Source organism: Carlito syrichta, unplaced genomic scaffold (genome assembly GCF_000164805.1).
Source record: "Carlito syrichta isolate Samal-C Ts95f unplaced genomic scaffold, Tarsius_syrichta-2.0.1 Scaffold305688, whole genome shotgun sequence".
NCBI lineage: Eukaryota > Metazoa > Chordata > Mammalia > Primates > Tarsiidae > Carlito > Carlito syrichta.
Genome location: NW_007249784.1, coordinates 636,546 through 652,940, shown reverse-complemented (window position 1 = coordinate 652,940; position 16,395 = coordinate 636,546). Strand labels below are relative to the sequence as shown.

General features: G+C 53.7%; 1 protein-coding gene across 1 annotated transcript in view; it reads right to left on the bottom strand.

Moving 5' to 3' along the window:
* The window catches only part of GUCY2D (guanylate cyclase 2D, retinal), a 17,077-nt gene extending 1,073 nt beyond the window's left edge, over positions 1–16,004 (bottom strand). Inside the window, exons 1-19 of the mRNA XM_008062360.1 lie at positions 15,948–16,004; positions 14,893–15,640; positions 14,498–14,802; positions 11,700–12,051; positions 11,274–11,358; positions 10,864–10,966; positions 10,405–10,506; positions 8,651–8,731; positions 7,218–7,424; positions 6,966–7,122; positions 6,283–6,432; positions 5,154–5,302; positions 4,366–4,529; positions 4,076–4,268; positions 3,634–3,808; positions 3,289–3,387; positions 3,077–3,171; positions 2,844–2,929; positions 2,550–2,660 (exon numbers count right to left, since the gene is read on the bottom strand). Coding sequence (XP_008060551.1) covers positions 2,567–2,660; positions 2,844–2,929; positions 3,077–3,171; positions 3,289–3,387; positions 3,634–3,808; positions 4,076–4,268; positions 4,366–4,529; positions 5,154–5,302; positions 6,283–6,432; positions 6,966–7,122; positions 7,218–7,424; positions 8,651–8,731; positions 10,405–10,506; positions 10,864–10,966; positions 11,274–11,358; positions 11,700–12,051; positions 14,498–14,802; positions 14,893–15,631 — 3,336 coding nt within the window. The 5' untranslated portion in view covers positions 15,632–15,640; positions 15,948–16,004 and the 3' untranslated portion in view covers positions 2,550–2,566. The remainder of the gene's footprint in view (positions 1–2,549; positions 2,661–2,843; positions 2,930–3,076; positions 3,172–3,288; positions 3,388–3,633; positions 3,809–4,075; positions 4,269–4,365; positions 4,530–5,153; positions 5,303–6,282; positions 6,433–6,965; positions 7,123–7,217; positions 7,425–8,650; positions 8,732–10,404; positions 10,507–10,863; positions 10,967–11,273; positions 11,359–11,699; positions 12,052–14,497; positions 14,803–14,892; positions 15,641–15,947) is intronic.
* Between the last annotated feature and the right edge of the window lie 391 nt (positions 16,005–16,395).

Genomic DNA, 16,395 nt, shown 5'->3' with positions numbered 1-16,395 from the left:
AAGGGTTGTGAGATGGGGTAGGACGGGGAGAGGCAGGAGATCAAGAGCTGCATCCACACTGTCAGGTCCAAGGCCAGCAATGTGGAATCTGCCCTTCAATTCCTGGGACCTAAGTACAGAGAAAATCTTAAGGAAGATGTTTAGAAACGTAAATAAACTTTTAAAAAGTGTGTGTGTGTGTGTGTGTGTGTGTGTGTGTGTGTGTGCGCACACATGCGTGCGCATGTTTTTGTTTTAACCTTTAATTCATATTTGAACACAATTTAAAATGTTAAAAAATTGCACTAAATTACTCACTATTGCAACACCACCTTAGGTAACCAGAACTTACAAATGCTGGATTTTGGATTTCTTATACCCTCTTTCCTTTAACCTTTAGAAAGGAGGGGCAGACCACTAAGCTTGTGTAATTCAAGAATCAGCTTAAAAAAAAAAAAAGCAAATCAACCTCCAGGAGCCCCTAAAATCCTAACATCTGTTAAGGAGTCCTAAGCAGCATGTCTACAGGCGACAGGCAGGTATAAAAGGGATGTTCAGAAAACTTTGGTGTCTTGAAGTCCGTGGGGACCATGAGAACTGAAGTGTGATGCCCTGGATAAAAATGGCTGTCACTCTTTAAGCTAAAGCAGAATGTTGCTAAGTGGTGATGCAAGCCCCACATAGGACGTTTGATTTCAAGAGAAGAGAGAACTCTGCTATACATTTAATAAATGTGGAATCTCTTGATTTTTAAATGTTAGCTCAAAACAAAAACACCCCATGGGCCAAACGAAACATATTTGATGGCTAGCTTCTAGGCTGGCTTTTATGACACCTTAGAGATTCTAAGATTTAAGAGATTATAGGATCATTAAGTTCTATGATTCAGAAACCTTAATGTGCAGATAAGTATTTGAGAAAACTCATTAAAATGCTGATTCTGACTTAGTAGACATGGTGGGACTTGAAATTCTGCATTTCCGACAAGTTCCCAGGTGATACCAATGCTTCTGGTCCATCTACTACACTTGGCGGAGTGAGGATTTAGTTCAGGAATTCTCTCTGTAATAACTCTGTTCAATGACGTCTCCAGTTCTGCTTGCATACCTCCAGGGACTGGGTACTCACTACCTATGGTGGCAGCCTGGGCAGCTGCGGCTGCCACTAACTTCTTCCAGGGTATGTAGCAATGGTGAGGGACACCAAGAGTCAAATATACCAAGGCCCAGGCTCTGGAACGTCGGAGTTTCACAAAGAAAACTTCAGCTGGGGACTTGCCAGGACAGGGCATCGACACTTGTTGCAAAGATCTAAGCGGAGAGGATTTTTCTGTCCAGCTGCCTGCTCAGCAGAGTCCAGTTAAACAGAGACTACTATTCTTCGGATGTTCTGGTTAGTAAAGGTTTGGTGCAATTTGTTTTCCTTTCCCCAAAGCCTTGAAGCAAGCTTTTCTCTGCACTTGGGCAAGTTACCTGGTTATACCCACAGGAGAAGGAGCCAGTTTTAGACTGGTGAGAATTGAGACAGGAATGAGGTTTGAGGCTAAACAGAAGCCCTTGGTTCCTCAGGCCATATGACAAACCCTGCTCTGGTGGAACACAAGGACTCTATCTCCTCTGGGGTTGGGGCATCCAATCCCACATTCTCCTTTCTGGGTCCCTGAGAGACCCTGGAAAGTAGAGAATCCCCCACCCCAACATCCCCTGATGGGTTCAGAGTCCCTGGGGCTGGGAGCCAGATGCCACAATGTTCCATATCCCAAGGCCAGCCATTCTAAAGTCTAGCAGTCAGGGTCATAGGGGTTGTGGAAACCACTTAGGCCACCCCTCATTTCACCATTGAGAGGAACCCAAGCCTGGAGAGTACATGAGACTTTCCCAGGTCACATGGCTGGTCTGAAACCAGCTCTTGTAAAGGCCCAGAATCCTTTGAGGCAGAGTTGGACAGAGGCCACCAGCATTAACCAGACTTTTGGTCACCTCTAGCAGCAACTTTCAGGAAAAGGCCTTCAAGAACAACCCTGAGGAAAAGAGGAGTGTCTCAGTTAGAAGGTAGTCAAGAAATGGGGTCATGGGGGGCTCACCTAGGAAGGAGCGGGTCATGAATCAGTTTCTTGAAGGAGGCTACTGGGTAGGGCTTCTGCTCTAACAGAACTCCCAAGGGCAACTTTTATTGTTCTCTGGTGACTGCTGCCCCCTATAGGTCTGTCTCTTGGGCAGTGCACAGCCCGAGAGGTTTCTGGAAGAGACCAGGGAGGTGGGACCAGGGGAGGGGTCACAGAAGGTCCTGATGACAGGGTCTCCTACACCCGGATTCCTGGACGACTCTGACCTACAAAATCCCAGCGGGTGTGTCCCTCCGAGGGGAAATCCCCGGGTTTAAAGAACCAGCCTGGGTTCTAAGTCAGAGAAGAATTGGAACAACTGGCTTGGATGGGACTTTCTGCTGGTAGCACTAGGCCCTCAGGCTGGTGAAGAGGCACCTGTCCCCTAGGAAGCATCTCTAGAGGTTTATGGCCCCAGAGTCTGAGGGGAGACGGCATTTGGACGTGGGAGCCGAGGGGGCAGCACCTGTCCGCGGCCGGGTCTCACTTCTCTGAGAACAGGCCCGGCCTCGCCTTCTCCAGCTTCCGACGCCGCTCAGGTGGGATCTCTTGCAGGCTGATGCCGTGGTTGCTGAACCTGCGGGGAGATGGTGGTGGCCTCAAGGGAGGGCAATAGAGGGTGGGAGGGCATGGCCCAGGTCATCGCTGCTTTGCGCCAGGGTCAGACACAGAGCAGGAGGCAGGGAAAAGGGACGAAGGGGCCCGCCCTGCCATGCTAGTCTTGCGTCCTTCGCGCCGCCGGTAAATGCCGGCCCCTCACCCCGGTTGCAGGTCAGGTGGTTTGGGGATGGGTTTGTTGAAGCCGCGTTTGCCCACCAGCCAGAAGGTATCCTCGGCGCCCTTGCCCTGGGGAGACACGGAGTAGGGAAGGACTTAAGCGGACTGCGGAGGGTGGAGGATCTCGAGTCTAAAAGGAACTGGGAGACCCCGGGTCCGGAAGGGCGAGCTGTATCTTCCAGGCCCCGCCCAGGAGGTGGCAGGGCCCGGCCTCACCTTGAGCTCCGTGCGGCCTCTAAGTTCCACCTGGTAGCCAGCGTCCAGAGCGCGGAGAATCCCCACGGTGCTCAAGTTCACGTGGATGCGGTAAGCTGGGGCGGCGGGTACACCGTGAGCTGGGCACTCACCTCTCATGTCCCCCTCCCGGGCCGTTTTTCCCCCTCGGGCCCCGCCCACCTCTCCCAACCCCTCCTTCCCGTCACACTCACGCAGCCCGGTGGACTCCATGCGCGAGGCGGTGTTGACTGTGTCTCCGAACAGGCAGTACCGCGGCATGGTGAGGCCCACCACGCCCGCCACGCAAGGGCCTGTGGAGATGCGTGGGTGGGCCGGCGGGCGGGGCTGGCGGCTAGGTCGCACCTAGGGCCTTGGGGGAACTTTGCACCCCATGAGCTCCACCAGCTCCCTAAATAAACACTCTCAAGCATATCTTCTTCAAGGGAAGCCCCGCCCCCACCCCATTCCCACGCCACGAGTTGCTCCCTACATAGGAAATCTGGAGCCAGGCCCTAAAGGGAGAGATGGGCTGGAGTCTGCGAGGCTCAGGGAGTTACCTGAATGTAGGCCGATGCGGATGCGCACGGGCACCTCGGGCATATGGCGCATGCGGAAAGTGCCCACGGCACTGAGGATGTCCAGCGACATGTTGGCGATCTCCGCAGCGTGCCGCTGCCCATTCCGCTGAGGCAGTCCTGAGGCCACCATATAGGCGTCCCCAATTGTCTCCACCTGGAAGAAGGAGTTGCTCAGATTCAGTACTGAGCACTCCAGCCCCCAATACCCAAAGCAATTAGTCCTTGGCAGGAGGCCTAACTGGGGTTAGTGCAGACATCCTGAGGAACCAGGTTGCCAGTCTTGGACTGAGCTGGGGACTGGAGGAATAAGTGATGGGCAGGAGGGCTGAGAAAAAGGATAGGGCAGGTGGGCTCAGGGCAGAGCAGGAGGCTGGTGAAGCCGAATTGAAGGTCGGGAGTGCTTGTTCCCTACACACTCCACCTTGTAGACATCATGGGCACCGATGATGGCATCGAAGAGTGTGTAGAGATCGTTGAGCAGGTCCACCACCTCGATGGGCTCACTCATGGCTGAGATAGTGGTGAAGCCCACGATGTCACTGAAGTACAGGGTCACCTCCTCAAAGTACTCGGGCTCCACAGGTGTCCCCATCTTCAAGGCCTCAGCCACAGACCTAGGGATGGCAGGCAGTGAATTCACCAGGGGGCCACTCCAGCCTGGCTGGGTTTCAGCTGCCCTCCCCACCCACTCCTCTCCCCATTAGCACCCACAGAGGCAGCATCTGTGTGAGCAGCCGATCTGTTTTCTGCTTTTCCTGCTCCAGTTCCTCTGTACGCTCCCGGATCAGGTCCTCCAGGTTACTGGAGTACTGTTCCAGCATCCGAAGCATTGAGTCAATGATGTTTGTCTTCCGGCCCTTGTTGATGCCCTTAAACTAGTAGGATGAAGAAGAGAAAGCTGGTGAAGCTGAAGACCTGGACTACCATGCTCCTCTCAAGGGCTCTCCTGGGACTGTGTATTCCTGATCTCCTCACTACCACTCATCTTTTATTCATCAAGCACGCCCAGGGTACTGGGCAGTTTTCAGACATTATTAGCAGGTACATGGGAAATGAGGGTGCCCAGAGGTCAGTTGTTTTCAGCTAATAATTGACTTCTTTTTTTCTTTTTTGAAGAGAGGAGTTCTTGCTGTGTTTCCCAGGCTGGTCTCGAGCTCCTGGGCTCAAGCAATCCTCCCCCCTTGGCCTCCCAAAGTGCTGGGATTACAGGCATGAGCCACCACAGCCAGACAATTTTATTGGAGCTGAACTGAAGATTTCTCCCATTCAGAGAATCTACCACTCCAAAGGCCTCCATACGCCCCTATTCTATCTCACCCCCATTCTAACTCTGCCCCACCAAACTCCCAGTCCTTAAGCTACCCCTTAGGAGGTAGCCTGGAAGGTCAGAGGTCCTGCCAGCCAGGCTGCCTGTCTACAGCCTTCCCAGGTTGCTGATAAGAATTCGAAATCCCAGTGGCCAGCCCAGCCTTTTCCCAATCCCAGCCCCAACCCCTGACCAGTTCGAAAGTACGGTCCATGGTGGGCCGAAGTTCCGGCTGCTCTGCCCAGCACTGCTTCATCAGCTGGATGCACTCCATGGGTGCCTGGTCCATGGACACCAAGGGCCGACACAGTGGAGGGGGGCTCCGCACCCTCTGTATCACTTCTGGAGGCACAAGGAGACAGTGAGAGGTGGACACCCAAGAAAAGATGCCACCTCTGACCTTGACCTGGCTGTTGAAGACCAAGTTGTGGGGCCTGGCAAGGGTTCAATCAGAGCTTCAGTGGGTGGGAGAGTGTAGTGTGGAAGGGGGTTGCTAGGAGGAACAAGAGAACCCTAAACCCTGCAGGTCAGTAAGAGGGGACACAGGCAAAGAAACATACTCATTGCACGTGAAAAAAAGGTTGGGGGACGGTGGCTCAGCCTGTAATTCCAGCACTTTGGGAGGCCGAGGCAAGTGGATTGTCTGAGCCCACGGGTTCGAGGCCAGCCTGGGCAACATGGCAAGACCTCGTCTCTACAATAAAAATAATTTTTATAAGATTAGCTGGGCATGGTAGTGTGCATGTGTAGTTCCAGCTACTTGGAAGGCTGAGGCGGAAGGATCGCTGGAGCCTAGCAGGTCAACGCTGGGGTGGCCGTGAGTGTGTCACTGCACTCCAGCCTGGGTGACGAAGTGAGACTCCAACTCAAAATAAAAAAAACCAAACAAACAAACAAACAAAAAAATGGGTGGAGGAGTGTTAATTAATCAAGTAGCTTGCTCAGAGTCTTATAGATAAGTGATGCAGATTTGAACCAGATTGGACAACCCTCTGACACCCTTCCCACTCCCTATATTGCATCCCTGAGACCTTTGAGAACCAAAGAGGAGCCTGTTCTGTCAATTGGGGTAGCAAGTTGGGTCCAGATCAGGACAGAGGAAGCTGCTGAATCCTAGGACCTGAAGAGTCACACCTCCTATCCTGAGGCTTGGCTTTCCACTGCCCAGACTTTCAGGCCCCAGCTTTAAAGGAGCCCCCACATAATTAAGTCTCATCACTGGGTGTTGCTTTAGAGAAAAGAACAGGGCTGGGTCTGGTCTAGCTCTGTCCTAACTGCAGGGTGCCACTCTGGTCCGAACTCCCAGGGAGAAGCAACCTTACCCTCGGGAGTCATTTCCAGCATGGCGTAAGGGGTGCTGCGGCACACGACCTCCTGCATGATGATACCCAAGCTGAAGATGTCACCGGCCAGCGTTCCCCGGCGTTCCAGGGCCAGATCCCTAAGCAGCTCCGGGGCTGTCCATAGCTGATCTGGGGACAGGAAAGGGAACGTGGGCATACGGAGGGCCAGTGGGAGCTCTGGGGAAAGACTCTCACCCTCACCAGAAAACCTAGGCTTGCATCCACACACCAACCTCACAGCCTGAGCCTGGCCCTGAAGCCCTGTGACTATCCCTAGGAGAGACCACCTGAAATCCAAAGCCATCTTAGAGAAAGCCCGGCCTGCAAAATGGGCCTTGCCCTTCAGACTAAGCGGTGCCCAAGGAAGACTTTGCTTTTTGGGCACAAACCCCAACCTTAGGCAGAGTTCCACTTAGAGCCCACCCGAGGTCCAGGCAGCTTGAGCACAAATCCCACCTCCTAGCGAGTCTCTGCCTCCTCAGTCATAGATCCCACCCCTACATCTCTCAGAGACCACAAAACCTTTTCCATAGCAGGAGTCATCGTGTCCAGTGAATGTGGGATGGAGAGAGCAAAGGCAGAGAGAGAGAGGAAAGAAGAGATGGGGGGGGCCTTGAAGTAATGGGGACCCAAGAGGATGCTTGTGTGCATGGGACACCTACCCTCTGCGCTGGAAGACTCTGGTAACACCCTCTGCGCTTCCAGTAGTCGCCCGTGGCCGTGGTCGGTGACCTTGAGCACAAACCTCCCGTCCACTACGCAGTTCCGTGACTTAAGCCGCCCATGAGGTACGCCTCGATGATGCAGATACCTCATTCCCTTGGAAGGGGTGGGGTAAGAGGCAGCTTCAGGCCGCCAGGTTCCCCTGCTGCCCCCTCTCTGCCCTTAGGAAATCTCCCCGCCCTAACACACACCTTGATGAGGTCCAGCAGGAGGGAGGACTTGAACATCCAGTCCAGCTTTATGTCTCTCTGGGCGAGGAGGTCATAGAGGGAGCCCCGTGCACAGTGTTCTGAGACCACAGCCAGACTGCCCTCCCAGGCGGCTGCAGGACCTTCTGCTTCCCGCCCCAGGAAGAGCCCCAGGTAGAGGCCCACGTTCTCGTGCCGGAGCTCCTGGAGCTGAGAATGGGAAAGTTGACAGGCATTTTCTGCCCTAGGGGCGATGTGGGGAGGGGAGAGGGCCATAACTCAAGATCTGTTTTTGGAGATCCAAACTCAGAAGATGGGATTTTTAAAATGATCTATAGGATATGGGGGGGGTTATTTTACAGGAAAAAAACCAAAATAGTCAAAGGCCACTGTTCAGATACTGAGTATGGTTTAGCTTAAAATTATGAAAGAAAAGACAAACTTTCATTGGTGATCCAGACTCAGGCAGGCTCTGATTTATTAATCATAAAACTTTGAACTGTCTGAGTCTTAAGGGAAACACCTCATGAAGAAGTCCCTGGCACCACCACCCTTTCCTTCTGATGTAACAGTCTTTGCCAGGAGAACCAGGGAGAAGCTGTGCTGTTTTCAAAGGACATCAAAAATGGTTGGTGGCTGCAACCTGGTCTGGGGCTATTTTGTTTGGTTTCATATTACTGTGTCAGATATGTCTGAGACTTCCATCTTCCCCAAGTTAGGGGAGACAGGACTGACTACTCCATAGGACAGAGTGCCCTTACAATCTGGGCATGCTGGAAAAATGGGGGTTAGCCAGCCAACTGGTGCCCTGTCTAGCTTTTAATTGGTTCACGTGTCTAATAAGGGGCTTCTTTTCCTTTTAAATGCCCAGTGTAAAATGGTGACGTGGTCTGTTGACCTATACAAGTTGTCCAAGAGCTCCTATGGAGGACTCAGGGAAAGGGACCCGGCCAAGGCTGCATGATGTTGAGGGAAGGAGAACATTAAGATTGGAAGGATCAGAATAAGCTTCTAGTCTCCTTGCTAACTTTACACTTTATTCAGTATGTGTCAACATAGCTAGGGCTGTTCTGCACAAATGGCCTGACAGAACTGGAAACTCATTTTTAAATTTTTCTAAACAAACATTCACTGGGTCTCTCTGATGTTCCATGTTGGGTGCTGGGAATACAATGGAGGGGCATGGGGAAGCCCTCACTCAGCTTACAGTCCAGTGAGGGAGGCGGATAAAAAATAAGCAAGCACACAGATAACTAATTAAAAAAAAAAAAAAAAACAGCAAAGGAATTAGTGGTATGAGAGGGAGTAATGGAAAACCTGCTCTGGAGTGGAGGGGATGCTTAAGTGAGACCTCCCTCTGTACCCAGCTGTAAAGGGAAGGCAAGAAGATAGGAACCAATGGCCACCCCATGCCCAATCCCAGGACCAATTCTCACCTTGGAGAAGGCTATCTTGGTTGCTGGGCGGATAACTATGTGCCGATCCCCTGGAAATTTCTTCATCCAAACCCTGTCTCCCTGCAGCACAAAAGATGAGGGTAGGGAACTCAGTATCTTAAAACTCTATGATAAGCTGGGCATGGCGGCTCACGCCTGTAATCCCAGCACTTTGAGAGACTGAGGCAAGAGGATTACCTGAGCCCACGGGCTCAAGACCAGCCTGGGCGACATGGCGAGACCTCATCTGTACAATAAATAAAAAATTAGCCAGGAGTGGTGGCACGTGTCTTTAGTTCCAGCTACTTGAAAGGCTGTGGTGGAAGAATTGCCTGAGACCAGCAGGTTGAGGCTGTGGTGGCTGTGAGTGTGCCACTGCACCCCAGCCAGGGCGACAGAGTGAGACTCTGATTCAAAACACAACAAAAAACTCCACGATGTAAGGAGTCTTAGCACTCCCACATTTCCATTGGCTCCCTGTCCCAGAATGCAACTTCCATGTGACAAAGAGCATCAGGGCAAAGGGTTTGATGTCTGCCCATCCAATCCAAAGCCAACTGGGTGAGAGCTACCCCTGGGTGAAAGAGATGCAGAAGGTCTGTATGGCTGTCCTCACCACCCCAGATGCACCCACCTACAGTCCTTAAGTGAATCATTACAACTACGAATGTCATTGACATCATAACACTCATCACACTCGACTGCAGTAAGTGGTCAAGAATCCAGGTAGAATACAGGCTTTATTGGAAACTGACTGTGCACTATTGGCAGTTACTCTCCAGACACTGGGCCTCATTGTGGCTCTCAGGGTCACAATGGCAGGGCTAGTTCATGAACGTGTGACCTGTGCAGTTGCACAGGGTCCTGTGCTCAGAAGGATCCGAGCTTGGCTCAACGATCTTGAATGAATAAGGAGCCTTCATTTCAATTTTGCCCTGGACTTTGCTAATTATGTAGGTGGCCCTGTCTGTTGGTAAAAGATTTGGACTGGAAGGGAATTGTGAGGGCTTGGTATGACCCCAAAGGAACATTTGGAAATAAATGTAAGGACATTTTTGTCATAAAAACTGGGACTGCATTTAGTGGTCAAGACCAGAGACAAGAGAGACAAGAGACCCTAAACATCCTTCAAGACACAAGGTAGTCCTATACAACAACCTGTCCACAACAACAACAGTGCGCCCTCTGGAAACAGTCGTGGTGATCTCTAGGTGGCATCATAGGAGCCAGTACATCTCTCCCGTGACCTGAAGCTCAGGAGCTCTAGCCATTCTTTTCTTGATTAGCTGAGGTTTCTCTGAGCTCCCTCTGAATCTGTCCTCATTATCTCCCATCCATCCCACCACATCCAGATTTGCTGGCCCATGGTTAATGTCCTAATGGTCTTTTGTGACTTTCTTTTTCCTCTCTAGGGCTTGCTGTTCCTGAGCCTGATCTGAATTGAGTTGAAATGCTGAGACAGCAGGACCAGGGGATCCCAACAGAGCAGGAGGTATCCTCAGTGGTCACACCACGCTGAATGTTGGTCCCAGCATGTTCACCTGGATAATGGCTAAGGAAAAATAACAGGGGCAAGGAGGACTCCCAGATGCTCTCCTTTGAGGAGTCCATGAGCTTTCCCCAGATCCCTTTCCTGGAACCCGAAGGATTTGACATGACTGCATGCCTGCCTTTAGAGTGTGCCCAGAGCCTGGGCATCCCTCCCTCTTCACCATCCTGGAGTAGAGCTTAGCCTGGCTGGGGTTCAGACTCACCTCATAGAGGCCAATGTTGAAGTTGTCTGAGGGCTGGCCAGGGACACTGCGAATGTCTGACACACTGCGGGTAGTCAGACTCGATCGACTCCCCTGGATCACCTGGAGGGGAGAGGTCAGTGCAAGGAGTCAGAGTCCTGGATTGAGGTCAGGCTGCATTTTGGGGATTAAAGATGGGAGGGGAAGGGATCTAAATTAGGGAAGGTGATAATGACATTACTCCCTAAATAAACACTCGTTTTCTTGTTGGAGCTTCACACCACTCCAGGAAAGTGGTCAGGACAGGTACTGTTACCCCTATTGCACAGATGAGGGCCCTGACCCCAGAACTCAGACCTGGGACAGAGCTGGGGCAGAAATCAGGCCTCCTATGTGGGAGGCTCGGGTGAGGGCTAGCCCAGGGAAGGAACCAAGTATACAGGGAGAAGACTGCTGCTCCTGGTTCCCTGCCTCCCCCACCTTTCGAGAGCTGCCCCCATGTGGATGGAGGAAGGTGATGTCATCCACAGTCAGAATGATCTTGTTGGGGCCGGAGACCATTTGCATGTGAAGTAGCCGGTGCCTGTTGGGGAAATGAGGTCATCTCCACAAAGGGAACCAAGGTCCATGGGAAGAGGTCAGCAGGGGGTGGGGTGGAGGAACAACGTTCGTTCAGAGGAGGGGTCCTGGAGGGCAGCCATGCCAAGCCAGTCATCCCAGACATCCCTTGGGACTCTGCCAGCTGACCAGGATCCCACTCCCACACCCAAGAAAAACTCTCTCCTCTTCTATTCTTGAGCAGACCCAGTCTGCTGTTTTTGTTGCACAATTTCATTTCCGGCAAGTGGAGAGTCAAGATCCCCTCCCACATACCTCACTCCTCTACTCACCTCACATAATGGGCCAGGAGGGCCCCAGCCAGCCCCATCCCAACCACCATGAGGAAGCCAAGAAAGACGAGGGCTGGCTCCACTCCTGAAGAGACAGTGAGAGGAGGTACGCTCAGGAAAGTGGCCAGGGGAGGCCTCTAGGTAGGCATACAATCATGCCAAATACTGGAGGCTCCAGGAAAGGGGAATAGGAAACTTGACGGACTCTAAGGGAGGGTAACAGATTCCTCAGAGGGGAGAGTCTGAGAATGCTACAGAGGTTTCAAGAAGGCTTTTGGGCTCTACAAGAGAGGAATCCTGTGCATGCCAGGGGTTGTAAGAGGACCCACATGGCGTGGAAGAATTACAGGATGGGAGTTCACTCTTTTCCACTTTGTTGACGTCCATGGTTACTGTCCCAGTGGGGACTGAGGTGCTCGCCCTCACCTCCGTTGCAGATGACATCTGGATCGAACCAGCACGAAGGGTCGGGGCCAGGCGCCGGTCCCCCAAAAGGGAAGTGCACCGGGGTCCCAGCGGAGAGGAGGGAACCCTGGGCGGGGTCCAGCATGTACGTGGCAAACAGTCGGTCTCCTGCAGCGTCCGTGTCCAGCAGCACGAACGAGGGCTCCTTGGCTCCTCCTAGGGCCCTGCAGAAGCCAGGGACCTGGGCATCCCGGACGTGGTGGGCCACGGCTGCTCCGGACACCCAGCCACCACCTGCAGCTGCCCGCGCTCCTGCCACACCCCTTGCCAACAAGAATACTGCGTCATAGATGGTGCCAAAGAGCGGGGAGACCTGGAGAAGGAGAGTGGAGGACTCAGGGGTCGGGGGTCACCACCCATTAGCAAACAAGAACCCACTGGCTCCGCCCATTCTTTCACTGGCCCTTCAAGTCAAGCGTATTGCCTGTTCTCATCTCCTAGTTAGTGGTTCCCCGCATCCTTCCCGATTGGCTATCCCCTTCTCTCTCCCCCTTGGCTATTTCCTCCTCTCTCCCTATTGGCTGTCCTTTTCTCCCTCCTCTTTGGCGATCCTTCCTTCCCTCCTCATTGGCTATCTCTTCCTTCCTCCCCTTGGCTATCACTTCCTCCCCCCTCATTGGCTTTTCCACCAGTTCTTCCCACTGACTGTCCCTCTTTTTGGTACTTTGACTCTTTTTTCATCATTAGTTGATTCTAACTCTCCATCACCTGTAGCTCCTCCCTTCTCCAAAGGTTGCCTTGCATATAGTTTTAAAATCACCTACCATTCACCTAAAAGCTTTCTTTCCTATCTTTTGTTTGGATTCTATTTTCTGTTCTCTCCCCCCCCCCCCCCACCACCAAGATTATTATCTCATCCTTTTTTTTTTTGAGTTGGAGTCTCACTCTGTCGCCCAGACTGGAGTGCAGTGGCCACTCCTGGCCACCGCAGCCTCGACCTGCTGGGGCTCCAGCGATCCTTCCACCTCAGCCTTCCAAGTAGCTGGAATTACAGGCGCTTGCTACCACACGCGGCTAGTTTTTTGATTTATTGTAGAGATGCGGTCTCACCAAGTTGCCCAGGCGGGTCTCGAACCCGCGGGCTCAGGCAATCCACTCACCTCAGCCTCCCAAGGCGCGGGATTACAGGCTGAGCCACCGAGCCCAGCTTACTATCTCATCTTATCAGCCCTCTCTGTGATTCACAGCTCCCATCTCTCAGAGTGCCAGGCACTGTGCAAAGCACTAAAGATATATCAGTATACAAGACAGTACCTGTGTCAAGGAACTTTACTCTTAAAGTAAAACAAGGATGTTAAGATAGTGCAAGAAGTGAGGTTAGGGGGAACTGGGGAAGCTACAGACACGGGACCAAGGGTCCCCAACCCAGACTTGGAGAGGAGGAGTAGCTTCAAAAAGAAGTGACCTCAGGGGATGAGTCAGAATTATCCAAAGGAGGGTAAGGGCAGGAAAAAGAAAATAGCACATCCAGCAAGCAGTTCAGTGGCAAAAGAGGACACCCAAGTAGGTTGGTGTGGTTGAAGTTCATGGAAGATGAAGAGAGAGAAAGACATGAGGCCTAGTAAAACTGTGTGAAGAGAACCTGCATCTATCCACGGCAACAGAAGTCACTGGGATTCTTTGAACAGGGCACAACATAGTCGGATTCATCAAATTTCTGAAGCTTGATCTGGTTGTTGGGTGAAGAAAGGCTTGGAGCAGTTGAGAGTTGAAGCAGAGACCATTTGGGAGACCATGTTTTAGGATTTGGGTTGGAGGAAGTGGATGAATTCAAATGGCCTTTAGGAAGTAAAAGTGACAGGGCTTGATGTCTGGTTGTGGGGACAAAGAGAAGAATCAAGAGTGACTCCCATGGGTCTCACTTGGGCAGCTTGAGTGAGTGGCTGTGCTAGTTACTGAGAAATTAAGGGCTTTTTTTCTCCACTTCTTACACTTCTTTCTCTACTGACAGTCCCTCCCTCCATCCCAACTTACCACTGTTACTAACTCTTATTCTTTTCTTATCCTAACTCTTATTTCCATTCTCTCTGTCTCCATGTCCCAATCCTCTTGGACGATGCATTGGTGAGAAATATTGCAACTTCCTTGTTCCACCACCCTCTTTAATGTAGTCCCCTTTGAGTTGCGTCTTTGTGGTGGTTAATGCACTACCCACTGACATCTAAATGTCTTTCTCTCTTAGTGGTTTCTAGCTCTCCTTTTGTGACTGAAGTGGAGCTAAATGATCTGAACTGAGATTCTGGGGACTTGGGGAATCCTAAGTATTAGCTGGTTATTGAAAATAAACCCTGGATCTGAACAGGGGAGTCCCTGGCTCCACCCAGGGACCTTTCTGTTTTTTGAAGATGTCTAGGTCCTTAAAAAGTTAAGACCACAAGAGAAGGTCCCAGATGAAATACCTCTGAACTAGACATGAAGATTGTTAGATCAGCATCTTCCTTCCTTCCTGCTCACTTGAGAATACCAAGTGTTTATTATAGTAGGTGTATTGTGGTGCTGGGAATGGGTTTGCTTTGAAGGAAACGGTAAGGTTTGTAGTTGAGAGTTAGAGTTTACTGCTTGATGCTGGACTTGAAAGTTCTCATTACCTCCTCACCGGAGGCACTCCCTGTACACTCATATGTCCCACGCAGGACCAGAGACTCCACACCTCCCAAAACAGCTAGAACTGCTAGCAGTTCTCTCTCCAGGGCTCCATGCTCCTTTCCAGTGACTCCAGCCTCCTCTCCCCACTCTTCCATCCCCCCGGGCCCATCTACCTGCTGCAGATTGAGGCCGGGTGGCAGTTCCTGGAGCTCTTGGGCCCTGCGCAGATTGTCCAGCACAGTGCCCCCAGGGGGACAGTGACGTGTGAGGGTGAGCACGGCATCGTAGGCCTTGCGAAGCTGGGAGCTGTTGGCGAGTGCAGCCAAGGCCTCAGGGCCTGGGTACAAGGCGTAGTGGAGCGTATCGAAAGGCAGGAAGACCAGGGAGCCATCGGCCAGGCCCAGCTCCTCTGCAGCCTCCAGTAGAAAGCGCTGCTCCTCCCCGCCCAGCAGCACCGAGTGCATCACCATGATCACTGCTGCGGACACAGAGGCTTGGCTCGCGGCGACCCCGCTGCCCGCAGCGCCTGCCGATCTCCCCCCACCCCCGCACCCCGCAGGGAGCCTACCTCTGACCCTGGGCCCCTCCCGGACCTTCCTCAGGGCCTCCCGGGCTCCAGACAGGTCCGGGGGCTCCATGGAGGTCTCCAGCGCGACGGGCAGGCCCCGCGCCCTGAGTGCCGCGGACAGTGAGCGACCTGCCTCCACCCACAGGTCCTGGGGGGCGGTGACCACGGCCACGTGCGCCCAGCGGAACGCCCGGAGGAGGACATAGAGGGCATCTGCGGCGGGGGTGGCGGCCGGGGCCGTGGTGCCGGCCGCCGGCGTCCCAGGGCAGCCCCAGGGCACCAGCGCGACGCCGGCTTCTTCCGCTAGCAGCTCGGCCGGCCGGCAGGCGGCAGGGTTCACCGGCCCCACGAGGCCCGAGACGCGGGCCAGCGCGGAGGACACAGCCCCCAGCGAGCCCGGCGTCCGGCACGGCTCGGGCAGCAGCGCGACCTCAACGCGGGGGCCGCCTGCCAGCGCAGGGTCGCGCTTTAGGCGCGCGGCGGCCAGGCGGGCGGCCAGGTCCGGGCGGGCCCGGGCGAAGATGGGGTCGCAGTTCCAGGGGCCCAGGACCCCCACTGTGAATACTGCGGAGACGCCGGCGGGCGGAAGGAGCAGCAGCAGGAGCACGAGCCAGAGCCGGAGCCGAGGCCCCAGCCAGGGCAGGGCCCCCGAGAGGCCGGCCCGGGACCGAGCCCACCGCCGGGCGGGGCGGAGTCGGGGGTCCGGAAGCCCCCCCGCTAGGCGGGCGCAGGCGGGCATTGCCGGCTTCTGTGAACATAGACGGAGCTGGATGAGCGACCGAGACGCCCAGGACGCCCTTAGGGGCCTCTCCTCAACCCTCAGTTTCTCAAGCCCGATGAAGCGCGGGATGTCTCTGCTTCTCCTGTCCTCTAACCCCCACGCGGGTTTGGACGATTAGGGGATCAAGGACATGGCCTGGAAGCCCCCTTCCGCCTCCCCTGTTTCTCGCTCCCACCTTGTCTGCCCCTCCCTCATCATCCGAGCCGACAGGGGTCGGTGGGGACACGCCCACGCCCTCAGACCGGGTCGGTGCTCAGGGGCCTTTGCCACTCACCGGAAAGTCCGGGCCTCGGGCCCAGGGCCCGGGTGAGGGGTCACAGGGCCGATCCCCCTTCTGACGCCCGCCCACAGCTCTATCTTGCCAGCCCAGGCCAGGGCGGGGGTGTGGGAACAGCCGGTCAGAGCCCTTAATCTCCTCAAGCTGATTAGGGTCCCTTAATTAGGCAGGGAGGGGCGGGCTAGTGGAGGATGAAAGCCCCTGCTGCGCCTTTCTGGGGTGGGATCTGTCTTGGCTTCCAGGCTGCCAGCCTTTATTTCTTCATAGCTTCCTAGCCCCTACCATCATCATCCCCACCAAAAGGCCGGGCAATGCCCTGCTCTTTGAGAAAGTGACAGGATGCACCCATGGACACCTACGAGTGATCAGTCCTAAGGAGGGATCCTCCCAGTTCCGTTTCTTACAATCTTCTGTTTCCAGGTTTGCCAGCCAAGTTCAAGCTTCA